This window comes from Panthera tigris, chromosome B1 (genome assembly GCF_018350195.1).
Source record: "Panthera tigris isolate Pti1 chromosome B1, P.tigris_Pti1_mat1.1, whole genome shotgun sequence".
Taxonomy (NCBI): Eukaryota; Metazoa; Chordata; class Mammalia; order Carnivora; family Felidae; genus Panthera; species Panthera tigris.
In genome coordinates this window covers 199861219-199887802 of record NC_056663.1, presented here as the reverse complement: position 1 = coordinate 199887802, position 26584 = coordinate 199861219, and the positions used below count along the sequence as shown (strand labels likewise).

The window sequence follows — 26584 nt, the reverse complement described above, 5'->3', positions numbered from 1 at the left end:
TCCAGCACCTACGACATTCAACGCCGTTCTGAGCACCTGAGGTACATTCAACGCACTTCGTCCTCACCCCTCCGAGGCTGGTCCGGTTACTCTCCAAATTTCAGAGAGGACGAAAATGGGGCTCAGGAGGTTAAGGGACTTGCCCACACAGCCAAACAGTGGCCGAGCTGGGATACGGACCCTGACAGTCTGCCTCCAAAGTCTATGGTCTTACAGCACTACGCGATGGCGCTTCTCTCCGCTAATAAAAACATTCCAAAGAGAAGGGGAGGAGGAACCGGAGTTTCCTACACCTGGCACCGTCTGGCATCACGGGCCTCGGCAGTCGGCGCCGGCTCTGGGCTCTCTAAAGCTCGTGGGTGGAGAGCCGGACCAGCCTGAGCTTTGAAGGCCGCGACGAAGCGTGTGGGTGGACATCTGCGGCAGCCGCCGGCTGCTGTACCCCCACGACAGCAGGGACCCGGCCCTGGATCCCCGTGAGGCCTGGCCAGCCCGGGGAGGGAGGGCCGGAGACACAAAGCACGAGCAAACAGGACACGGGCAGGATTGTATGACCCTTGCCGGTACAATTACATCCTTTATTATTGATGGTTGAAGCCAGACGGTCCTCGTCCCTGCGGTATTGGGTTGCCACATAATTAGCGGACCTAGTCACTCCAGTTCACAGAAATCCTTTAGGTTCAAGAACATAATCCATGTTCACCTTTAAAAAAAAAAAAAAAAAAAGTACGACAAAGAAAACAAAGAAATTCAAACATGATGTGAGTGACAGTAAGAGTCATGGGAAAATCTCCCTAGGAGAATGGTTACTTTTTTCAAAGTGTGGATCTCTTTAAAAATTGTTAAACAGCTTGGCTATTTCGTTTCTAAGAAATTTATGGCAGAGCTTTGCATACAGACTCCTCAAATTTTAATTGTGTGCTATTGTAATAAGCCTACGCAAGGAGCGCTTCAGAATCCAAATGTAACAACCCGTAAAAATGAATTCCAACACCCAAGTACTTCGCGAGCCTCCGGGGTCCAGACGACCGCTCTGGGGAACGTCAGACGACATTCAGAACACATTTAGTTTGCCGAGGCTTTCACAAAATGAAATAGGCGCGCATCTACCGCGTGGCTGGGGCCAGAGCCCCGGGATGTGCTCCCCGCCTCGCCCCACACGCCGCACCGCTGTACCTAACACGTTTAATACTCAAAGGGGGCCGTCCTCTGCAACCGCGCGAGCGCCACGCGGGGCCAGCCCCACTTCCCCTCCTCTGGACCAATCCAGGAGCCACATTCTTGCCAGGGCGACGCCATCACGGCTCACACGAGTAAAACCCTCCAGGGACATCACCTCACGCGGGCCCCACAGACAGCCCCTCTCACTGCTCCCTGGGCCCCGGCTGCCACTGCCCCTTAGCACAGGCCGCCCTCACCGCCTGCGGCCCCTTCCCTGCCGAGGCAGAGGAGCAGCGAGGGCCCTGGGGCTGGGTTCCGGCCCTGCCCAAGTCACCGAGCCTGTCTAAGTGCTCCTTCCGTGAAATGAGGACGGTAATAGTACCTTCTTGAGAAGACTGTTACGAGTTTTAAATGAACCAGACACCCAAGTGCTGACTCATCTGAAACCAGCACACAACAATCGCTCATGATCCCTGTTGTTAATAACTCCGTCACACCTTTGACCTCAACCTCGTGTGCAGCCTTGCCCAGCAGGCCGTGCCCCTGCCCCCACACACGCCCGTCCTGCTCCTTTCCATACCCGCCCTGGAGTCCTCTCCTCACCAGAGGGGAGCTCTCCAGCACGGTGCTGTGTGAGCTCTGTAAGCCAGGGCCACGCAAGAGGCCCGGCACTCACTAGGTCCTCCAAAGTATTTAGCAGGGGCGCCTGGGGGGGGGGGGGGGAGGGGTCTGTCGGTTAAGCGTCTGACTTCGGCTCAGGTCATGAACTCATGGTTCGTGGGTTCGAGCCCCTCGTCAGGCTCTGTGCTGACAGCTCAGAGCCCGGAGCCTGCTTCGGATTCTATGTGTCCCTCTCTCTCTGCCCCCGCCCTGTGCGCGCTCAGTCTCTCTCTCTCTCAAAAATAAATAAAGATTTAGAGAAAAAAAGTATCTACTAAGCAACTGCCAATGGATACAAAACCGAGGCTGGAGGGGTCGACCTGCCGGGGACAGTGTCACAGCACCGGCAAACGGCAGAGGTGAGGGTGGTTGGGACTCGGAGCCCTGGAGAAGACACAGGCTGTCACAGTCAGAGCTTCCAAGGCCACAGAGGCCCCTGGCCCCGCTGAGTCTGGGCACGAACCTTCTTTGCAAAGACAAGCACATGTCTCCAGCCGCTGGCATCGCCCCCTGCTCAGGGACGGAGGCAGCCTGGCGGTGACGAGACGCCACAGGCCTGGCCTGGCCCCTGAACCCTGTGCCCTCCCCACCTCAGACAAGTAGGCAGCCTGTGAGCCAGCAAGGAGAAGGGGATCATCCTACAGCCTGGGTAAACAATGGCCCTCGCATTCCTGGCCAAATCAGCACCGGCAGGATTGAGCTCCAAGAAACCCATGGGATCAGAGGGCAAGAACACTTTAATATCAAACATCATTAACACACCTCTGACAACAAACACATTTACAACTCTTGCTGGAAAAACTGATCAAATTGGGTTATAAAGATCTAGAGCCCCGCTATCTCTTTCCTATACGCATGCTGTGAGCTACAGGAAATGAAAAAGGTTAAAGTCATCAACATTCTGAAGACAGACTTACATTTTAGGAACCTGGCATGCAGAGTAACACAGTTTTCCAATTTCAAAGCCTCAATAAAGGCCATTTTTACAAGGTTCATAAATATATGCTAATAACACGTTTCTGTGTTTTTATACCTTGTATACCTTTTGTATTTTCTTTGAATCTTTCTGAGCATTCTCTCGGAGTGGTACTTTTCCAAATAACTTCCATCCCAAGTCATTCTGTCTGTCAAGTCTTGCATTCTGTTTTCTAGCAAGCAAATTCCTACAGGAAGAAAATAAGAGGGTTAGGAAACTTCTGGGCATTTACAAAAATACCACGACAACGAGTCACTCTTGAATGAACACAAGTAGACTTTCCTTTGAGACAACAATGTGATGAACCACAAGCTTTAATTCTTCAGGTGTGACTTTTCACGTAAGACACAGAATTACGCAGCAAGGAAAAAGCCCTTAAGCCACAAATAAGTTTTTTGTTGTTCCACTGTCACAGGTACAAATTCTATAACTTAAAGTAAGGAAACACCTCATACTATAACAAAGTCTGTAACAAAAGTGACCTTTAAAGTCAGACCGAACTGAATTGAAACTTGGCCTCAACACTCACTAGCTGTGTAACTCTGACCAGTATATTAACCTTTCTAAGCTTGTTTCCTTGTGTTTAACAAGGGTCTTGGCGGGAATTAGAATTACAGGTACACAATCAGTGCTTAATAAGAGCTGCTAGGGGCGCCCAGGGGGGCTCAGTCAGCTGAGTGTCCGACTCTAGATTTTGGCTCAGGTCACGATCTCACGGTTCGTGAGACAGAGCCCCATGCTGGGCTCTGTGCTAACAGTGCGGAGCCTGCTTGGGATTCTCTCTTCCTTTCTCTGACCCTCTCCTGCTCATGCCTCTTTCTCTCTCTGTCTCTCAAAATAAATAACCTTTAAAAAAATAAAAAACAGGAGTGCCTGGGTGGCTCAGTCGGTTAAGCGTCCGACTTCGGCTCAGGTCACGATCTCACGGTCTGTGGGTTTGAGCCCCGCGTCGGGCTCTGGGCTGATGGCTCAGAACCTGGAGCCTGCTTCCGATTCTGTGTCTCCCTCTCTCTCTGCCCCTCCCCCGTTCATGCTCTGTCTCTCTCTGTCTCTCAAAATAAATAACCTTTAAAAAAATAAAAAAAATTATATTAAGTCAGAGCTGCTTTAATAATTAACCTCTAGCTCAGTTTAAATTACCTGTGGGGGGCACCTGCTTGGCTCAGTTGGTGGAGCACACACCTCTCAATCTTGGGGTTGTGAGTTTGAGCCCCACCTTGCGCACGGAGCCTACTTAAAATTAATTATCTATAAGGTAAATTTATATTGCCTATTTACAGTCTCCACATATAATGAAAAGAAAACCACTCAAGAGAGAGTCCAAGGTCTTCCGTCCCAACAACACGTAAACAGGTCCCGAATAACACAAATAAATCCCAAATGGTAGTACAAAATAAACTACGTTCTGGAAGGCCCATTCATTCAAAACAAGTGGTTTCCAGGGCTCACTGGAAAGTAGAAGATGAACCCCCAGCAGCTCGTGTGCTAGAAAGTAAGAAAGTGCTGAAAGAAATATAGGGGGACACATGTGAAGGGAACGGCAGCCAGCTTGAAACAAGGGCTCCCACTGGCTACATCTGGACCAATCTAACCATCAAGATAAATGATGAGAGCAAGGGACTGTAGTCGCTTGCTTGAATGAAACAAAAATCCAAGCACCCACATGGATACAAACAAGAGGAGGAGGAGGGGAAAATGTCGCTGAACAAGCCCAGGAAGACTGATGGAGGCAGGAGAGGAGGGATGGGGGCGAACCTGGTGGCTGACAGCTGCAGGAGGAAGAGGGTTTCCACAGGGCTTGAAAGTATCTCCCACAGATTACGTGTTAATTACAAAGGCAACCCTCCTCGGGCAAGTGCTCGAAGCCGCATTCCCAATGTCAGAGGAGACAGCACAGGCGTGCGGCTCCGATGTGCCCAGAACAGCACACCACATGGGTGGAGGGAGGCAGGCAGACAGACAGACAATCAATCAGAGAAGATCCCTGAAACAACCAACAAAATGTGAATGCGGACCGCGGACTAAGAAACAGCACAGGGTTGACGTTGCATTTCCCGATCCTACAACTGCACAGTCGGTGGTTATGTGAGAGAATGCTCTTGTTCTTAGGGAATATACACATACATTGAGGGGGAGACAGGCACGGTATCTCCAGCTGATTCTCTTAATGCTTCGAAGAAATACTTACTTGCTCATATGGCACATATACCACACTCACAGAACAGATAAAACGAAGTGAAATACAGAGTGTATCGAAGAAAAGAATACATAGAAGTTCCCTGTGTTTTTCTTGAAACTTTTCAATACATTTGAAATCAAATCAAAATAAAGTCATGGGGCGCCTGGGTGGCTCATCAGGTGAGCGTCCAGCTTCGGCTGAGGTCATGATCTCGCAGTTCCTGGGAGTCCCATGTCAGGCTCCCTGCGGTCAACGTGGAGTCTCCCTCTCTCTCTGCCCCTCCCCTACTTGTGCACACGCACTCGCTCTCAAAAATAAATAAAGCATTAAAAAAATAAAGTTATGAAAACTTTCAGAAAAGGAAACCAATGGTCTCACTGTATTCTCTTCTGTTGTGGTTACAATAGAATCCATTTCAGGAACCGTTTCATAGCCCAAGGCAATTCTATACATACCTTTATAAGAAAGAAACTTTGGTTAAAAAAAAAAAAAGAAAGAAAGAAAGAAACTCTGGGCTATCCCCAGGCCCAGCCTGTGTACCATCTAAGACAGCCATTGGTGAAACACACACGGTTCAAACCGAGCTAAAATGTCAGGCACCCAGAAGGACACTAAGAGCTTGGGCATCCAGAATTCGGTTCATTAACAGCTGACATTTTGCTAAAGAGGAGTTGCCTCTGGAGAAGGGGACTGGGCACAAGGGACTAACGGTGAGGAACCCCAATGCACCTGGAAGGGGAGGGGACAGGAGTGAGGGCTACACCTCCTGATGAACCTCAACCCTATTGTGGAGGGACGCGTGTCAGTGAGGGTCTAGAGGGGCAAGGAACGCAATAGAGAACCCCACAGAAGCGACTGGGCATCTGTGCTCCAGGAGGCAGAATGTAAATGTGGTCCTGGTCACAGAGACGGGGCCAGCAGGGGCAAGAGGAACAGAAACATTGGTTTTTCCGTCCACTGGACAACGATGTAAATCTGTACAAATGCAGTGCAGATGAAACTTACCAAAATCATGATTCATGACAGACCGTGACTTATCAAAGGCATCTTTGGCTGTATTATTTTTTGTGGATGGGAGGTTGAGGACCTCGGAACAGACAGGAATCCCTCCCTAGCTTCAGCGGTGTGTCTCACTGGCACAGGGAACAGGTGCCTCTTGCTCCCCTTTCAGGTCGGGGGGTCATCGGAAGGCTGGCATGGACCTGGCTGTTGGGCCCAGGAGGCCAGATGGAACCGAGGACCTGCCTCCTCCCATCATGTGACCAAACCCCACTCCCGGGCAGGTGCAGTGAGAGAACTCAGGTGGGGCAGGGAGCGCCCAGTAGCCCTGACGGTTCCCTTTAACCCTGTGCGGTCCTCCTAACCCAGAGGCGCCTTGGGGAAGACACAGCCGTGGATCCCTCAGGCTGTCCCTTCACGAGCCCTGTGCCATAGCGAGTTAGCAGAAGCCCTGGCCCTCAGACAGCCTAAGCGCTCTCATGTAGTGGAGTAGACAGTGGCCATAGCCAGTATCTGTGACGCCTCACCAGGGGGCAGAACACAGGGACTGCTTGATTCAAGCTTCCTCAAATCCACCTGTCCCACCACCATCTTCGGGAAGTACTCCCGTCCGTCCTGGTTCTGCAGAACCTCTGGACTCACTCTGCAAAGCCGACCCAGACCGGCTGCCGCCCGTCCAACCCCCGGGCCTGGGCTCCCACGGAAGCTATTTCCACAGCACCCACCCTGCTGCTCTGTGCCTGTCGGGTGCACACCCTCTCTCCACACACCTGTCTCTAGGGGTGCGGGCTGCTGGGGGGGCAGGGCAGAGTCACCTCTGCATCCCCAGAATTCCATCCAGCACGCAGGAGGCGCTCTATACAAACGGGGCAGCCACATGTGCAGGGGAGGCAGGTGCAGAGCTATGAGGAGGCAGAATGGGACCTCAGCCCATCATCCTCCAACCTGGGGCCCGTGGAGTGAACCACCTCCGAGGGCGGCAGTGATGCCTAAGTGCAAGCTTCCACACACGCTCCAGGTGAAGGGCAAGTCCAGACAAATCAAGGCCCAGGACTAAGAACTAAGCAGAGATAAGCTCTGAGCAGGGTTAAGAGAATGCCCTGAAAGAAGGGGCCATGGGAGATGGGGGGGGGGGGGGGCGGGTGGTGAGGGGTTGCTGGGAGAGGAGGGAGGAGGGGCGGAACAGAACACCACAATCTGCTCCCAGGCCAGAGCCCTCCTGGGGGGGCAGCCAGCAGCCGTGCACGAAGGCTGAGGGCAGCGCCCGGAGCACTGTTCCAAGCCGGACACAGCACCAGTCATGGAGACTCCCTTTGTTTTGCATCCCCAGTAGAGGGCCCTTTGCCCCAGGGCTAGAATCCTTTGCGAAGGAAGAAGCACTCACTCTACTGGCAGCATCAAGGCTCAGCTGTCGACCTCAATCCAGTCTCTGAAGGGCAGAAACAACACCAAAATGGGCCAGACTCTCACCTGAGCCGGAAGGGAATCAAATCAGCAAGGGCCAATAAACAACCAGTGGGTCCTCAATCCGCAGGGCACAATGACACGGTCTAACCAAAGCTGTCGGCATCGGGGTTCCCTGAGAGCCACCCGGGCTCCGGATGCCGAAGCCTGCCCCACCCACCCGCACCTCTCACCCACAGGCACCCACCTAGGGGCGGGCACGGCTTTCCTCCTGACTAGCCCCCTTCCTCCAGGATGCCCGCTCACATCCTGCAGCCAGTGGGAGGAGTAACGGCTGAAGGGGAAGCACCGAGGACTTGTCCACAAACGAGGTGAACCCCATTTCTAAGAGGCTGACGAGGGCCTTACAATCCTTCCTGAGCCTCGTCCCAGGAGCACCCCCGCAGGCAGGTGGCCAGAGCGGAGATCTCTCATTCATGCACTGAATTTTTCTGAGGGCCGCACCACAGGAGGCAGTCTTATTTGCTCGGAAACCCTCAGTCTCTCCCCAGGTTAGCTCCAAAGCTCTCACCTGATTTGGCAAGGGTCTGGCCCCTCTTCCCGGTCCTCCTCCTTGGGTCATTTGGGGCTGCGCACACATCCAGGCGGGCACACAGCCTGTCACCCCACCCCACCCCCACCCCCCAGTGTGCTTGCCCCACCCTTTCTTCAGGTGTCCCTGGAGCACAGGACCAAGATCCATCAGGTTCTGGGCCCCTGCAGAACTCCCGCTGCATCTACCGTGATGCTCCAGAAATCTCTCCGCCACACAGTGGGCACAGATGGATGGCACCAGCCCTGTCCCCCAAATCCCTTCAATGGCTTCCACCTGTTTGTGGCACCATGGCACATGTCGTTCCCCCAACCCTCAAAGTGCTCCTGAAAGAGGAGACGTGAGGGCCTGCCCCCCACGCGCGTTTCGAGGGTCAAACAAGGCGAGGACCTCACAGGCCTGGCCGACTGTATCACACACACTCGGTTCACGTTCACGGCAACAGCAGCTGTTGTCACCATCATCACCGCGTGGCGTTTCTCCATGAGGGGACTGACAGCACTGTCCTCCAGCTCAATCCCCTTCAGCCGAGCTAACGCTCTCACCCTGAAGGCATTAGAGAGGGGGGCAGATGAGAGGCGAGGTTTACAGGAATGGTGGGCTGAGGGAAGGTGACCCAGCAGGGGCTGGCCCCACCAGGGATCTGTTGACAACGCCTATCCTATCCGGATGCATTTTCCAACAATGCTGAAGAGGCCTCCGGAAATACACTCTGGGGCTGTCCGTGACTAAGCCACCCCCAACTACAAGGGAAAAGAATAACCCTAAGAGCCTTCAGGAAGCAAAAGAAAAGACCCTTGGGCAGGAAAAGGGAGCCAGGGTTTGACTGGGGCATCTACCCCTGGCTGGAACAATCATTCTTTTCATTTCAATAGGTTAACAACTCAGAGGAAGAGACATGGGACACCCATGACAAAGTAAGGCTAAAAACAATGGCGTGTCAATTTCTGCCTGCCGGCTCTCCTGCCTGCTGTGGAGTGCCACCCACAAGTGAGGGGCATCATCAGTAGCAGGGGCAAGATCAGGCACGGACACAGGTAACTGGGACGAAATGGACTATCAGGACCTGGTCATCACCAAGACCAGTCGGGCACGGCTTTGTGCAGACTCTGACCGGTGCTCCCTTTCCTCCGACTCCCCCACGCTATAAGCCACAGGATCCTTCCTTCGCCAGGCTTGTCCAGTGCCTTATCATGTGGCTTATGGTGCTTATACTTCCCACAGGCAGGAAGCAGAGGGGGCTGACATGTGACAAGGGGCAAAGCGGGGCGAGTGGGGAAACATACAACCTGGAGACCTGAACGCCCCACGCCTCCCGACAGAGGGGTCAGGCCCTCACCGCCCAGGACGGGCCACCAGCCACACAGGCTGCTGAACACGTGACAAATGTGCGTGTCATTGCGCTGAAATGCGCCAGCTGGGACAGAGAGTTCTTCAAAGTGTCAAAAAAGACCGAAAACTACCCAGGGGTTCATGACATGTCCATATACATCAGTAAGAAGGGTCAGGGGATAGCCTGGCTGGCTCCGTTGGTAGAGCATGTGATTCCCGATCTTGGGGTCATGAGTTCGAGCCCACACAGAGTGTAGAGATTACTTAAATAAATCAAACCTTTTTTTAAAAAAAGGGGGTCAGGGCCATTTTTTTGAAGGACCAACATCTATTCGTCGTTAAAGGCAAAAAGCGAAGCGCGTAACAGCGTAAAGCACGCCGCACAGGACGTGCACCTGCGTGGCTCGTACCAGCACAGACTACCTCTGGGAGAAGACGGAAATGGGCATTCTGTGCTCGTGCAACAGCTTACCCGGTGGCACGGTGCAGAAACAAAACTCTTCACCACACACTCTATAGCACTTTCTGGATTTTGTACCATGCAAGCATATCGCCTATTGGAGAAAGTTAATAGGGGCGCCTGGGTGGCTCAGACGGTTAAGCATCCAACTCGGATTTCGGCTCAGGTCGTGATCTCACAGTTTGTGAGTCTGAGCCCCATGTCGGGCTCTGCACTGATGGTGTGGAGCCTGCTTGGAGTTCTCTCTTTCTCTCTCTGTCTCTGCCCCTCCCCTGCTCACACACACTCCCTCTCTCAAAAATAAATGAACTTAAAAAAAAAAAAAAAGGAAGAAAAAAGTTCTTATATAAAGAAGCCGTTGCTAAATTAGGGATTTCTGCCGATAAGAAAGGAAGCGAGGGGTGCCTGGTTGGCTCAGTCGGTGGGGCGTGCAACTCTTATCTCGGGGGTGGTACATTCAACCCCATGCCGGGTGTAGAGATTACTAAAAAACAGAAAAAGAGAAAATTAGTGCTTCTGCACCACCCCCACCCCCATCTTCCAAATCAGGAAGGCTTTATCAAACCCCAGAACAGTGCCCAATTTTTCTGCCCGTCCCTAGTAAGGCTAGGTGGCGAGCGCCAGGAGCCCCTGCTGTGTCGGGTGGCAAGTGCCCTAACCAACAAAAAGCTGGAGAGCAAGTGAAACGGTCAGTGATGCTGCACTGGTACAAACAATAAACACTTAGAAAAGAGAAGTGAAACCGTATGGAGCGGCACCTGGGAAGGCACTGGCGGCTCAGCCCACGTGGCTCATGCACCCGCTCTGCCCTGTGCTTCACGACCCCAGCCGTGAGCCGGAGCAGTGAGCACGACGCAAGTGTCCCAAGGGGAACGGCCTACCTCCTACAAGTTAGGTAAGTTCCTAAGGTCGCCCACCAGGGACTCAGACCCCCGCCCTTCCAGGCCTCCGCAGCCCGGTGCAGCCTCCGACCACACGGCCGAGAACTCTGGAAGGGCACAGAGCCAGCCCTGTGGTCAGCAGCGCCGTGCACACACACTGCCGTCCACTCCCAGACCTCACACAGACCAGCAAGGCTGCAGGGACATGCGCGCAGGAACACGACAGAACGGCTGAAAGGCAACTGTCACCAAGGGGCCACAGGCGTACTTGCGGTCCCGTCACGCTGACCTGACCACCCTGCTCCAGCAACTTCAGGCAGAGGCAGAACGGGGGCCTTCCTGGTGAGAGGCCCCCAAATCTGAACCCCAGGTTCCCAGCACGGGCAGCTCAGGTGCTTATCTGCTCCAAGAAAACTGCAAGATGGGACATAACTTTGTTACCACCTATTCCTGGCTGAGAAGTGATGCACAGGAGGCTACAAGGGGCCTAGCTGTGGCTCCAATCGGGGCTCCCCACCCCACCCGACCCCCCCAGCCTCAGGGCCCCACCTCCCACCCCACTGCCCACCCCACCCTCCACCCCCACCCCCTACCCTCAGGACCACACCCCCCACCAAAGCAGCAAAGGCCCAGGGCCTCATGGTTTTCATCTGTAAATGGAGATAACAAGTCTCGGGAGAACTAAGTGAAATAACACACAACTCATCGGGGCAGGTGTGTGTGCAGGGGCCACAAGGAGAGGTGACGCGCTGGGAGCCTGTGTTTTCTGCCTGCACAGAGTTTTCCAGCTGGAAATATTTATCAGCATTTTTAAATATCGAGAAATCAAAGAAAAACCTGGGCTTCTGGCTTCTCCTGACATACCGTAAGAGCTGGCCACACGGGCACGTGTTCCCGCACGACAACCAGCCAGAGCTAAGCTGTGGGTTCATCTGGGCCGTGCTCCACCTGGTCCTCCACTGCCCACACGTCAGGACACCTGCCACTGCAGTGTCCCCCCTCTCAGCCACCTGCAGGGCCAGATCCCAGTTTTAGGGGGCCTTGAAGCTTATTCATTTGGGGGAATCTTCTAGACATAAAAAAAAAAAATGTTTAGATATGAACACAAAATTAGGCAGACGTGAGGAGTCCTGAAGGGCAAGCATCATTAACATCATAATTCGAACACTGTCCTTTTGGCTTTGGAAACCCGGGACATGCTTCCACGTGAGGACACTCCAGCGAGGACTTTTTGAACGTTGATTTATTTTTGAGAGAGGGCGCACAAGCAGGAAGGGGGATGGGAGGAGGGACAGAGGATCCGAAGCGGGCTCTGCACTGACAGCAGAGAGCCCGACGCGGGGCTCGAACTCACAAACCCTGAGATCATGACCTGAGCCGAAGTCCGACCCTTACCTGACTGAGCCACTCAGGTGCCCCCCGGCAAGGACTTCCACCCAAAGTTCCATCTCTCCATTTTTCGACAAGAGACCGTATAGTCTAAGGACAGACCCCCTTTCTTCTTAAATGGTGTGGGGCTGAGGTGGTGCCTTTCAGCCCCGCCCCCACTAACTTTCAGACATTACTGAAGTCAAAATAAGGTGATTCCAGGAACAATCTAGAATGCTAGCTGACAGACAAGATTAGGTGCTGGATCTGGGTCCCTGAACCAGTGTATTTCAAAGTACGGGAAGTGTGTGCTGAGGGCAGCACCCAGAGCCAGGGCCCTACCTGGTGTAAGCACTCAAATGCCTTGCACGAGAGTTACCAACTTGTTCCTTTATGTGTCTTCATCACAGAATGTAAAGTGCACGAGGGTGAGTCCCGTCTCTTGTGTTTACTGTGGTGCCTCTAGGGCTTAGAACAGTTCCTGGCATACAGGAAAACATGTTTATCGAATACACGCTTTTTGGAGGAATTTTCAGAAAGAACACACAAGAATTATACCTGCCCATTTAAAACAGAGCAAGCCAGGGGGCGCCTGGGTGGCTCAGTCAGTTGAGCCTCCGACTTTGGCTCAGGTCACGATCTCACCTGTCTGTGAGTTCAGACCCCGCATCGGGCTCTGTGCGGACAGCTCAGAGCCTGGAGTCTGTCTCAGATTCTGGGTCTCCCTCTGCCCCTCCCCGGCTCCCGCTCTGTCTCTGAAAAATGAACGAACCTTAAAAAAATAAAATAAAATGAAATGAAACAGAGGAAGCCAGCATTCAGAGAGGCTGGGGAGTCCTGCCCAGAGACACACAGAGCAACACGGAACCACGACTTGGACCCGAACATCCACGGCTGCTGCCCGGCAGCTGTCCACACTGCCCCAGAAGGTGGAGGACGGCGGGGGTGGAAGGGCGCAGCCCTGCCCGACCTGGAGGAGCAGGTTCCACGGGCCACAGACACTCAGCAGGGACTGCTCAAAACTCCTTGGAATCTTGGGAAATAAACCTCCAAAGTCCTCCTCCTTCAAGATACTGTGCATGTGAACTCCAGGTTGTAATTCGACGGTTCCCTGGGGCTTCTTGCTTTCTCCTTCCTTTGTGTCTTTGACAAGACATAACCAAAGCTTGTTCCAAAGTCCTCAGAAATCCGCTAAAACACCGCCACGTTCCGTTCCCAGAACAGACGGGTATCGTCTCCACCATTTCCTGAATCACAACCACCCTTCACAGATCACCTGTCAGGGGCCCCGTACCGCGCCTGGCACGTCCCACATATTCTGCGTGAGAGATGGAACTCCGGAGGGAAGCCCTTGCTGGAGGGTCCTCACATGGAGGCACGACCCAGACAGGGATCACGGTCCACCCACATGGCGCAGACAGGAAACAGAGTCTCGGCGAGGCTAAGGAATTTGCTCCTGAAGGGACATCTAAATCCTGCTACTCCTCCGGGGTAGAGAAGGCAAAAACGGTAAATGATTCCTCCAAAGCCTATTTCTTACTTTTTTTTTTTTTTTTTTTTTCCAGATCTCCACCATCAGAAATCAACATGCCCCACTGCCACATCTATTTGAAAAGGCCAGCCCACTCAACTGTCACAGGCACACAGGACACAAAACCGCATCCTACAAACCCAACCTCCTGTGTGATAAAACCCCATCTGCCCTACAGGAAATATGAGGCGACTGAGACAGACACTGAGGTGTTCTTACTGTGGCCAAACAGCAGGCCCAACGCTCCTAGTCGCGCACACAGTCACAAGTACCCGAGAGCTAGAAATATTCGGCGTCTCTCTTCCTTCAGAAAATGTTAGCCAAGGAGCCTCTGATGTTATCAAGTTGGTCCCTAAAACCGGACGGAACGGCCAACACGGGAGTGCAGCGAGCATCAGACGGCACGCGCGCACATACCCGGGCCCCTGGCTCCTGGGGCACACAGGCCCTCACGGGAGCCTCGGGACCACACCCCTTCGAAACTCAGAAACGACTCTGCCCGACGGGGGCAGGGGTGCTGAATCACACCAAAACCTACAGACGTGGCAAAATCCGAGCTCCAGGTAGGCCTCCGATGACAAAAGGGAAAGCAAGAGGGGCGAGATTGCAGCCACAAACCTGTCCACGAACAGCAGCGCGGGGGAGACAGCCATGGCGTCTACGGGAGCCACACGCCTCCGAAAGGCCAGCCCCACAAGTGCAGACTGCTCCTGGGCGACATTCCCGGAGCCGGGAGCCGGAGCCACAGTCCCAGGGAGGCACCCTGGGCGCCCTTCCGGGCCCTGCAGCACAGTCTGGAAGGTTAAGGCACGCAGGACGGGGCGGACCGGCTGGGAGGGCAGAGGGCGGGGGCGGGCAGGGCTCTGACTCCGAACTAGTCCCAGGGAGGGAGGAGGGCGGGCAGTCGGGGAAGGAAAGCCCGCGTGACCAGGTGGGTTCCCGGGGGGCCCTCGCATCTCTGCAGAGACCACAGCCACCCCTGCCAGGGGAGGCCAACTGGCCACAGGACGCACAGGCATCTCTGACTGAGAAATAAAGCGAAATCCCCATTTGGAACAACCTCGAGCGTCTCCTGTGTGCCTGACATGGCACTTTCTGGAAGAAGCGATCAGGTATTCAAGTGAGTTCCAACACTGTCACATAAGTTCCCGTCAAAAACTTGCATTAGAACCATCACTAGGGGCGCCTGGGTGGCTCAGGCGGTTAAGTGTCTGACTTTGGCTCAGGTCATGATCTCACGGTTTGTGGGTTCAAGCCCCGCGTCAGGCTCTGTGTGGCCAGCTCAGAGCCTGGAGCCTGCTTCAGATACTGTCTCCCTCTCTCTCTGCCTCTCTCCCGCTCACACTCTGTCAAAAATAAAAACATTTTTTAAAAAAGTTTTTTTAAAAGCACCATCACTAGATGGGGGCACCTGGCTGCTCGGTCAGTAGAGCCTGGGACTCTTGATCTCGGGGTTCTAAGTTGGAGCCCCATGTTGGGTGTGGAAATTACTTAAAAAAAAAAATCTTAAAGAAAAAAAAAGTGCCATCACTAGAGTATTCTCCCACCTTCATGACTCCAAATACCATTAGGTATTAAAAAAGGACAAGCTCTAACTAACAACTTCAAGGTCAACAAAAATGATCTACTCTAAACCCACAAGAAGTGACACAGGTAGGCTCTCCCTTGGGGCATCATTAAGCCTCGCTCAATCACGTGCCAACACTAACCCATGGTAAAAAGTCCTCCACACGCCCCAGCCAGGGTCCTCCGTCTAATGATCAGCCCTGCCAGTGTGTTTGTGTGTTCACAACTGCACAAGAAATGTCTGACTAGAGAAAGTCAGTAGATGGCCATCTCCAGCAAGAGGAGGTGGTGAGGGGCAAAGAGAGAAATTTTACTCTCACTTTGCGAACTTCTGTTGTTGCTGGGTGGCTCAGTCATCAAGCATCTGACTTGGCTGGGCTCACATCACGATCTCACGGGTCATGAGTTCGAGCCCCAGTTCGGATGCACTCGAGCCCTGCTTCGGGCGAACATGAGCCCCACTTTGGGCGAGCCCCGTTTCTCTCTCTCTGCCCCTTGCTCACTTGCACCTTCTCTCGTCCTTTCTCAAAAACAAACACACAAAACACCAATTTCTGTTACTGCTTTAAAAATCCCAAACGGGCATGTGTTACTTTTGCAATCAAAAAGAAAAGAAGACAGACGATCGAATCTGAGAGGCAACCCGGCGCTGGAGTGGTCCTGAGCGCTGAGTCTGCTGGGCTCCGGGAACGAAAGCCCTGCCCCAGCGCAGCTGGTGGCGGGGAGGTGCTGGCTAAGGAATAGACTCTAGCCATGGATCCCACAGCGGGGACCTGGACCAGAGGCAGGCCTGGGAACGAGCTGGAAACAAATTCTTGAGCCCCCTGCACCAACTGAATCACACTCTGGGATAAAGCCCGGCAAGCCCTGTTTGAATGAGCCCCCCGTGTGGCTCCAATGCTCACGCGTTTGAGAAGGACTGTTCGGACTATGTTTACACACTTAAAACTCCTGCTACCTTGCTGGAAATTTCTGGTCCATTCCTCCCTACCACAGGAGTGGAGTCCACATCTGCTGGTCCGGCTCGGGAGTTACCGATCACTCATCCAGCTGCCAGAGGGACACGCTAGTCAAAGTCCCTCCCCTTCCTTCCTTCCCTCAGGTTCACTCCCAGGACTCTCTGGGCTCCCCTGCACCAGCGTCCTACAGCTGCACCTGCCCACATCCCTCCTAATTCTTCCCCCACCTGCACCACTCAGGCTTTACCCACTACACCTCAGCAAAACAAACAAAATCCAAAAATATCTATATTTTAAAAACCTACCAAGAAAACTCAGGTTCAAATGGCCTCACTAGTGAATTCTTCCAAATATTTAAGAAGAACTACACGAACTCTTTCAGAGAACAAACCTTTCATTCCACCCCCAACCCCCAAAGGAAATGTATTAACTAGGTCATTCAATAAACACATTCGTAAGCATTATTAGCCAAGAAAAAATGTATTCAACTACACTTTCTGATGCCCCTAGAGGATCATTTGACATAAAGAGAGTGTGTGTGTGTGTGTGTGTGTGTGTGTGTATTTAAAAACTTCCCCCATGAAGGCCTTTTTTTTTTTTTTAAGTTTATTTATTTGTTTTGAGACAGGGAATCCCAATCAGGCTCCGTGCTGTCAGCACAAAGCCCGATGTGGGGCTCGATCTCATGAACCATGGGATCATGACCTGAGCCGAAATCAAGAGCTGGACACTTAACTGAGCCACCCGGGTGCCCATTTCATTATTTTTTAAAATTCGTACACAATAAAAGTGAGCTTTTTGGTGTACACTTCTATGAGCTGTAACACATTGGTAGGTTCATCCAACTACCAGAGAAAAATCTTATAGCAACTTTGAGAAACAGAACACTCAACCCATTTTAGAAAGCCAGCATAATCCTGATACCAAAACCTGACGAGGGCATTGAAAGAAAGGAAAAGTTACAGGTCACGCTCTAATGAATATAGACAGAAAAATCATAAAATATTAGCAAATCAAATCCAGGGACAGATATGAAAGGATGATATGCCATAAATAAGTTGGGATTTTTCCAAGAATGCAAATTTAGCTTACTTAACATTAGAAAAATACAATGTTACTTATCCCAAACAAAATAAAGGAGAAAACACATATAATCATCAACAGATGCAGGAAAGAAAGCATTTGCTAAATAATGCAACACATTCATGACTTTTTTTTAAATCATAAAACCAGGAATAAAAAGGAAACCTCCTTAACCTGATAAAAGGTATCTAATAAAAAGTACGGTGTCTGGTAAGAGGTGTCCTAACAGCAAACGTCACACGCCACGGGCAGATGGCGAAAGCTCTCCCAGAGACCAGGACCCACACGGGACTTCTGCCAACACCACTCCAGTGCGGCACCGTATGGGAGTTCCTACTCATGCGTATGGAGAAAACAAAGGGAAAGGCACGACAATTGGAAGAAGTGAAACTCATCCACAGACCACATCATTTTCTACAAAGGAAATCCAAAAGAATCCCAGATAAACTATTAGAATAACTCAACATAGCAAGACTGCAGGATTCGAGTTCTATATACAAAATTAACTGCATTTCCAGCATTTATAAAATGGCATCCGTAAAACCATCAAAAATTTACACAGATCTTGGAATAAATTTAATGAAAGAAATGCAAGACCTTTACATTTTAAAAAAAACTATAAAATATTGTGGAAAAGTTACAGGAAATCAAAATAAATGGAGAAAATACCATATTCAGAGATAAGAAGCTTGCACACAGGAAAAAATGATCAACAGATTCAATGTAATCGCAAAGAAAACTGCAGCTTTTGGGGAGCCTGGGGGGCTCAGTCGGTTAACCATCCAACTCTTGATTTCAGCGCAGGTCACATGACCTCACAGTTTGTGAGACTGAGCCCTGAGTCGGGCTCTGTGCTGACCGCTCCAGACCTGCTTGGGATTCTCTCTCTCCCTCTCTCTCTACCCCTCCCCAATCCCTCCTCTCTTTCTCAGTAAATAAACTTTTAGAAAAATTTTTTCTAACTGTAGATTTTTTGGTGGTAATTGCCAAGCTGATTTTAAAATTTATATGGAAATGCAAGTATGTAGAAGACGGAAAATAATCTTTTACTTTTTAAATGTTTATTTATTTATTTATTTATTTATTTTGAGAGAGACAGAGACAGTGTAAGCTGGGTAGGGGAAGAGAGACAGGGAGACAGAGAATCCCAAGCAGGCTCCACACTGTCAGCACAGAGGCCGACACGGTGCTCAAACCGTGAGATCAGGACCTGAGCTGGAACCAAGAGTCAGACTCTCAATCAGCTGAGCGCCACTCCCCACCCCCCTCGGCACCCTGAGTCAAAATAATCTTAAAGAACAAAGAAGTAGAAGGACTCATTCTATCAGATAGCAAGACCTATTACATAGTTATTATTAGTGAGAAATGGAACATATATGGTCACCTGATTTATTTCAAAGGTTCAATGAGAAAGATGGTCTTTATAGCAAATAACCAATACCTCACACTACAGAAAATTAATTCTGATGGATCATGGATCTAGTTGGAAACGGCAAAACAAGGCTTCTGGAAGAGAACAAAAAAATCTCTTCAACAAATACAAACAGGCATTAACCATTAAATGAAAGATTCTGTCAATTAGAACTCATTAAAATTAAGAACTTCTGTTCGCTAAGAAAAAAAAACATTAAGACAATGAAAAGGTAAGCTAGAGTGCAGAATATATCTGCAACACATCTCACTAAAGACTGTTATCCTGAATATATAAAGTATGCCTACAAGTCAATAAGACAACTGCAGGGGGCGCCTGGGTGGCTCATTTGGTTGAGCGGCTGACTTCGGCCCAGGTCATGATCTCGCAGCTTGTGAGCTCGAGCCTCGCATCAGGCTCTATGTTGACCGCACGGAGCCTGGAGCCTGCCTTGGATTCTCCGTCTCCCTCTCTCTCTGCACCCCCCCGCGCTCGCACTCTGCCTCTCTCATAAATAAACATTAAAAAAATTAACAACAACAATAAAAAAGATAACTGTAGGCAGTTCACAAAAGAAGATTCCAAATGGTCAGTAAAATTTGAAAAGATGCACCCAACCCTCAGTCGTCAGGAAAATCCAAGTTGAAGCCAAACACAATACCCTTTACCTAAACTTCTATCACCGGAATGGCAAAACCAAAAAGCCGACAACACCAAATTCTGGAGAGGCCGTGTGGCGCCCAGAACTCCTGCACCCTAGTCCAAGTAAGTGCAAGGGCACTGCGGTACCACCGCCCTGGAAGAGCACTCAGCAGCGTCCGCTAAAGCACCCCGGTACAGATGCACCGAAACACACGAGCGAGAACACTGCGACCAGCGTTCTCCCTGGTTGTCAAAAACGGACCAGATCCAACGTCCCCCTGCAGAGAACATTCAGCGGTACGTCTGTACACCCCGAAACCATCCATAATGAAAGAAAATGAACGCTGCCACACAGTAACAACCCAGGCGAACGTCACACAAGGTTGAGCGAAGAAAGCCAGACACAAAGTATGTGCCATATGACTCCAGGTAGCCAAAGTCAAAAAAAAAAAAAAAAAAAAAGGGGGACAACTAATCTACAGCGATAGAAGTCACAAGTCACAACAGCGGTTGCCCTTGGGGAGTGAGGGACAGACAGGGGAGGTACAGGATGGAGACGTGGGGGGCAGGGGGTGCCGGTCACACTCTCTACAGGGCACACGTGTGAACGGGCTTCCTCCGTCCACTTTGGTCATCACCAGCTCAGCTCAAACCCCGCTCCTCTCCTCGGGAGCCTTCCTGGCTGACGGGCCCCTCCCCACCTCACCCCTCCCGTGCGCCCCCAGGCCCCGTGCGCACTTGTCTCCGGCAGAGGGCTGGGGGTGTATTTCAGTTACTTCCGCGTCACTTCCCGCCGCCCTGGGGGCAGGGAAGGCGCGTCCTACTTGGCCTTTGCACCCCCCAGGGCCTGGCATAAAACCTGCGGGACAGTCCGCAGCACAGGTCAGTCATTAACTAACGCTGACACGCGCCCCGGGCTGTGTGCCTCTCCCTGAGAAGTCACCGGGTCCACAAGACCCGTGCGTGCCTGCGTCACACGGCCTCCTTGAGATCTCCTTCAAACATGCCCCAGCAGTTAGACACAGGGCACAAGTTACACGGCGAGGCCCTGTCTAACATCAGCTTAGGTTTTCACGAGGAGAGAGAGGGCAGGGCGAAAATCCTGTATGACGCAGTAGGGAACATTACTTGACTAAGGGCACCAGTGCGAGTTTATTTTTATTAAGCTCTGAGAAGTAAGGAAAGAAAGACGCGCTGCTAGTTAAGGACAGCCTGTAGCGTCACGAGGCAGGAGCCGTCTGGGCAAGCCCGACAGTTGAGAGGTGGCACGAACGGCCACGGTCTTCCGATTTTAGGAACCTCAAGGAGGAAGAGCTGACCTAAGGCGCGCGTAGCACGCACGGGATTCCGTGCCAGGCAGACCTGGGCTCACGTGCCAGCCTCGGCACACGCTGACTCCGGGTAAGACACGAACCACCTCTCAGTTTCCCACCTGCAGAACGGAGTCACGCCCCTCGCTTTCCAGGTTCGGGACTGCTGCGTGCGCTTGCCCGTCACGCTAAGGGCAGCTTCTTCTTCATTCAACAAATACACGGCGAGCGCCAGCCACGCACGTCCTGGGGCCCGCATCGAGTGCACGGAATACAATCACGGGTGACCAGGGACACAGGCCCTCAACCTCGAGGGGCTTATGTATGATTTTCCTTGTCTTGAGGACGGGGAAATTCAGAGCTATCACCTTGCCTGAGGTCACACGGTCAACTGAAAGGGCCTGGATTTGGACTCACTCCATACCACCGAGGGAGCTTTTAAAAAATCCCAATGCGGGGCGCCTGGCTGGCTCAGTCAGGTGGGTGTCCGACTTCGGCCCAGGTCACAGTCTGGCAGTCTGTGAGTTCGAGCCCCACACGGGGCTCTGTGCTGACCGCTCGGAGCCTGGAGCCTGCTTCGGATTCTGTGTCTCCCTCTCTCTCTGCCCCTCCCCTACTCACGCTCTGTCTCTGCCTCTCAAAAATAAGTAAATATAAAAAAAAAAAAAATTAAAAAAAAAAAACAATGCCCAAATGCCACCGCAATAAGGAAAGTAAAACTCACCTCTGAGGGTGGGGCCTGGACACCAATTTCTTTTTTGTTTCCTGGACAATTCTGTCGTGCAGCAAAAGGGCAGAGAACTTTGCTCTTTAACGGATAAATGTTTCCCTTCCCATGCTATCTTGTTTCCTTAGCTGACACTTTAATCTATATGAATTCAAGATTAACTCCTTTCCAGCAGCTTCTATGAACAATGAGTTACTATCTTTTAGATTCTGCTTTGAACTACTACAACAACTGTACTCACTAAAGCGAAACCAAACTGTCAACACCTGCCGTACGGCGTGAGCTCTTCTAGTCTCTTCCAGTCTCCTGCCTCCACAGAACCAGGCAGTGGGAAGACTCCTCACCCAGGTGGCTTTCGGAGCTCACCTGAGTGTGCCCTCTCCCTCAACGGCGGCAAATCCAGGCCATGCTCCCAGAAGCCAACAGATCCCTCTCTTCCCTCATATAGAGAAGGGCGCAAAGCAGGCCCTACCCATGTGCGTTTAAAAAGCAAAAAAACAACGCTCTTCCCCGCGGCTCCAGGAATGAGAGTCCGTACTGCGCAACCACACAGAACCACGTCACGCTCTGCTGCCCTAGTGCCAACCAGGAACATGGACGGGGCGTGAGCCGGAGATCAGGGCTGAGTAAGACCCGCACCCTGTCCTGGAGGGGCTCATAGTAGCAACAAGGCATACAAAACTAGACTAGACTACAGCGAAGGCCCAGGAGAGCAGGTCCAGAGACCATGTGTCTGGAGGAGGTCCCCTCTGTCCTGGGGATGCCAGGAAGGCTTCAGAGGTGTCCGCGTTAAAGATGTACAGAAATGGGCATAGGAGACACAGGGCAGAGGGGAGGGGAGCATCGCGGGCAAAGGCAGGGAAGTGTGAGCCAGCAGGGCTGAGCTCGGGGTCAGTCTCCTGAGCACAAGCAAGGGCCCAGCAGGAGGAGAGGAGATAAACCACAGGCATCTCTTCGTTCTGTAGACTGCAGTACCCAGCAGGGCAAACCCTCCCTCTTACAGCAAGTAACCTGTGGCCAGAGCTAGGACCAGTTCTAACGGTCCATCAGCCTTCACGGAGACCATGGACAAAGAGCTCCTGGGGACTCTCCACCATCACCTCAGGCCAGAGCACATCAGAGCCGACCAGGGATGGGGACGGTGGTCAAGGAAACAGGAAGCACTTCTGGGATTCTGTCCCAGGCAATCATGGGAATAGAAAACGCACACTGACATGCACACAGGTAATTTTACCACCCCAAAGCAGGCACAAAATCATTTCCTTATTGTCGGACAAGTAAATGATTCACAAGAAGGAATACCACCAAGACATTAATAAATGTATGAAAATTTCTAATTAGGTGGGGAAATGTAAAAGGCAGGATACCAAACTCACAAATAGCACGCGTTTTCAGGTTTAAAATTCATAAAAAGTCTTTAAGGAAATATGGTAGAAAGGAAAAATTGGTAGTAGGTATAAAAGCGTAAAGGACCAAAATAAAATAGTGAGCATAAAAAAATAAAATAAAATTTTCTGGGGCACCTGGGTGGCTCGGTCGGTTAAGCATCCGACTCTCGATTTCGGCTCAGGTCATGATCCAGGGCCATGGGATCGAGCCCTGTGTCAGGCTCCATGCTGAGTGTGGAGCCTGCTTGGGATTCTCTCCCTCTTCCTCTGTCCCTCCCCACTGACCCCAAGTGCACGTGTGCACCTCTCTCTCTCTCACTAAAAATGAAATAAATAAATAAATACTTTTTTAAAAAGATTCTCTCGGTCCCTCTGCTCCTTCCCCAACTCGTGCTCTCTCTGAAATTAAAAAACAAAAAAAAACACCAGAAGCCTCTCAGAAGAATGTTCCCCTTCTGCAAACACCACACACTGCAGGTGTGAAACCCACACAGCTGTGCAACCGGACGTGGGAAATCAAACTGTTGGGATGAGTCTTCTCCCAATATCTCGAACAATAATAAAATCGAAAAGGAAAATACATAAAAGTATACCAGATTTATGACTTTTTAAAACTTATAGTCTCCCTAGCATTCGCTTCAGAGTATTTACTGAACAGCTACTAAGTGTCTGCACTGGCTAGGAAAACAAGGAACGAGATGAGGCCTTGCCTTCCAGAAGCTCACGGTCACGGAGTGGGGGAAGGGGGTCAGTGCTGTCTCAGAAGTCCAGGGGCTGTGGGATCCAAATGAAGGCCCTGGAAGGGGTTGTGGTGATCAGAGAAGGCTTCCTGGAGAAGGTGTCACTTAAGCTGAATCCTAAAGGACAAACGGGACTCGTCAGGCAGAGGGAGAAGGGGCAGAGGTGCAGAGACAAGACAAAGCTGGTTCAGAGGAATCTAAGTACGAAATGGGAGCAGAAAATGGGAGCTGGACGTCTGAGAGGCGGGCAAGGGTGGATCCAGAAGGTTCCTTGTGCCACGCCAAGTGGTTTGGAGTTTCTCCCACAAGTGGTGGGAACTACCATTTTTAAAGGCAAGAGCATAACAATGCATTCGACTCCTCAACTCTCGGCATTTAATCCTCATGAAGAAGGAGGGGCAGGGGGTCAGGAAAACGATCCTAAAAAACGGCCGAGGCTCCCAGCTGTTCGCCAAACCCACTTCCTCACTGGCCTGGGCACTGGCCCCATTCCCCAACCTCCCTCACAGGTAGGTTTGGCCACGTGACCAAGTTCGGACCGACAAACCTCCAGGGGAGTGATGTCTGCCTGGCCCAGGAACCTGCCCCCCCGCCCCATCCTGAGCTTTCCCCTTCTTTGACCTGATGCAGAGGAGCCCGCAGACCTCGGGCAGCCATCGCCGGAGCCACAGGCCAGCAAGACCTTGGGAGAGAACTTCCACTGTGCTCACTTCAGGCTTCTACAGCAGCTGACAGCCACACAAGTCGATACGTACTCATGTGTCCCCCCCACCAACTCTGACCAGCACTCAGTTTCTTCTGTTTTAAAAAATAACTGTTCCAAGGAACTTCTAAGAGGAATAAAACGTGCTCAATCCGGGATACGGACTTCTCAGGTGCTGGGACAAGGGCTGATCCTGGGCACACGGGTCCTCATCCACCTGGCCTCCCTCGGGTTTCTTCTTCCCCGGGCCAGGCTCCCTTCCCCCTCTGCACAACTTGCCTGCTGTGGCAGAGGCCACACCCTCTGGACCTCTTACCCCTTCGGGTGGGGAGTGTGTTTCACACCCAAATCTGAAGTCTAAAGGAAATCAGGACCTAAATCCAAACCCTAGTTTTCAAACTCCTGCAAACGTTTTCTATTCCTGTAACGCTGGGTGCACAGAGCCTACGTTTGAAAAGGCTCTGGCTGGAAGCAAAGGGGAATTAGCGGGGAAACTGGACCTTTTCGGGCCCCAAACGGGTATTAGGCAAATCTGGATGACTCATCACTCTTCCATTTATAGAACCTTACAGGAATCCTGAGATAAACCACAACTACTCACAACAGAGAATCAGCAAAACTGGAAACAAAACAAGTCTCGGTTACAAACTCAGCTCACTTAACATCAACAGGAACTAGCTGATGCGATGTGGCAATCGAGTGAGATGTGTGTGCTCACGGAAAATACAGAAGGCATAACAGAATTTAATGTCACCTGTGCCAAATATTCAGCGTCCTCACAAACAAAATAAATACATATACATTATAGGATAAGCATTGCTGGGTACAAAATAGAACCAAATAGCTTTAATTAAACGTCGTTTAAATGTTTGTGTCATTCCACGAATATGTTTTAAGTAGAACAGAGTTTTATACCCACGTGGGCAAAGGGAAATTGATTTGTGAGCAGCAAGCAGCTGGTGGCCAAAGAGCTGCTTTGCAGGAATGGGGCTGCCTGTGGGGTTTCTCCAAAGCCCCAACCCCCATCCTCCCACAAAGTGGCCTGCATTTGTTACGGAATCACCCCTCCCAGGCTGACCACAACCTCACCAAGGGCAGAAGGAAGGCAGACTGGCAGCAGACTGGCAAAGTACCGAAACACAGAAATCTGGGAGTTCCCGTAAGGACACAGGGTTTGATTTCCCAATAGTGAGAGCACACCGAGGGTGTTCCGTAAACTCAGAGCCCAATGAATCTGGCACAAACACATTCTCCTTTCCCCCACTCCCCAAAACCACCTTGCTTACAGATGTGAAATTTCTTTAAAAAATTTTTTTGTAATGTTTATTTATTTTTCAGAGAGAGAGAGAGAGAGAGAGAGAGAGAGAGAGAGAGAGAGAGAACGAGTGGGGGAGGGGCAGAGAGAGAGAAAGAGAAAATAAGAGGGGGGAGACACAGAATCAGAAGCAGGATCCAGGCTCTGAGCTGTTGGCACAGAGCCCGACGTGGGGCTCGAACCCACGAATCGTGAGATCATGACCTGAGCCAAAGTCGGATGCTTATCCAACTGAGCCACCCAGCGCCCCAGATGTGAAATTTCTAAGGACCTCAGCACCTCCCAGAAGCCAGGCAGAAACACTACATAGAAATCAGTGTAGCCTGAAAGGTTTATCAGGAACACAATATGGCTACTGAGGACAAATAAATACATGTGTAGGCATAAGTTCTTTCCTGGTTCAGTTCATGCCACTCCTGAACGCTACTGTCCCTAACACTCCAGAGTGAAGGTGCCTGCCCTCCCCACTAGAGATGAACAGGAATCTCGATGTCCACACCCAACAAAAAGTGGCTGAACTTTAAAGATTTCTTTCCTCAGGGGCGCTTGGGTGGCTCAGTCAGTTGAGCATCTGGCTCTTGATCTCAGCTTGGGTCTTGATCTCACAGTAGGGAGTTCAAGCCCTGAGTTGGGCTCCATGAAGTCTCCTTAAAAATTCCTTTCCACAGGTACAGAGAAGTTTCCTAACCCATCCGAGGCAAGGAAAATAGATCATCAGACCCACCGAGACACAGACTTATTTTCCCATTCCCTTGACTTCAACATCTAGTAGAGGGTGGGCTGCATCGTGGGAAAGCGACGGTAGCCCACTTTCACGCAAGTCAGCAGTGACACAAAGAAGTCAACCCTGTTCACCCTCCAGGCCTGATGGAATCCTTGTTCCTAGGCTTTCCCTTTCTGCTGCTCGTCTCCTGGGCAAGCCGGCACTTACTAGCATTCACTCACTCGCTCGTTCAAGTGAGAAGCAGGCAAGAAGCCCCTCATAAACTCTAGTGAGGGCACGGCACCATGCCAAGCACCGTGCCAAGCATTGCCTGGTTATCGCCATGCTGGAGATAAGAACCCAAGGTTCAGGAACATAAAGCAATGTGCCCAGCCACCCACCAGAAGGGCAGAACAGATATTCACAACCTGGCCCTACGACGGGACTCTCTGAATGCCCTCCGAGTTCCCTGTCCCCCCCACGCTGGAGGCACG

General features: G+C 51.4%; 1 protein-coding gene across 4 annotated transcripts in view; it reads right to left on the bottom strand.

Moving 5' to 3' along the window:
* Nucleotides 1-26584, bottom strand: part of TBC1D14 (TBC1 domain family member 14) — a 106843-nt gene that overhangs the window by 55439 nt on the left and 24820 nt on the right. For 3 of the 4 annotated variants that reach the window (XM_042985018.1, XM_042985019.1, XM_042985015.1), the window contains exon 3: nucleotides 2855-2984. In XM_042985018.1, coding sequence (XP_042840952.1) covers nucleotides 2855-2984 — 130 coding nt within the window. The remainder of the gene's footprint in view (nucleotides 1-2854; nucleotides 2985-26584) is intronic. The other variant, XM_042985016.1, reaches the window with a different exon arrangement.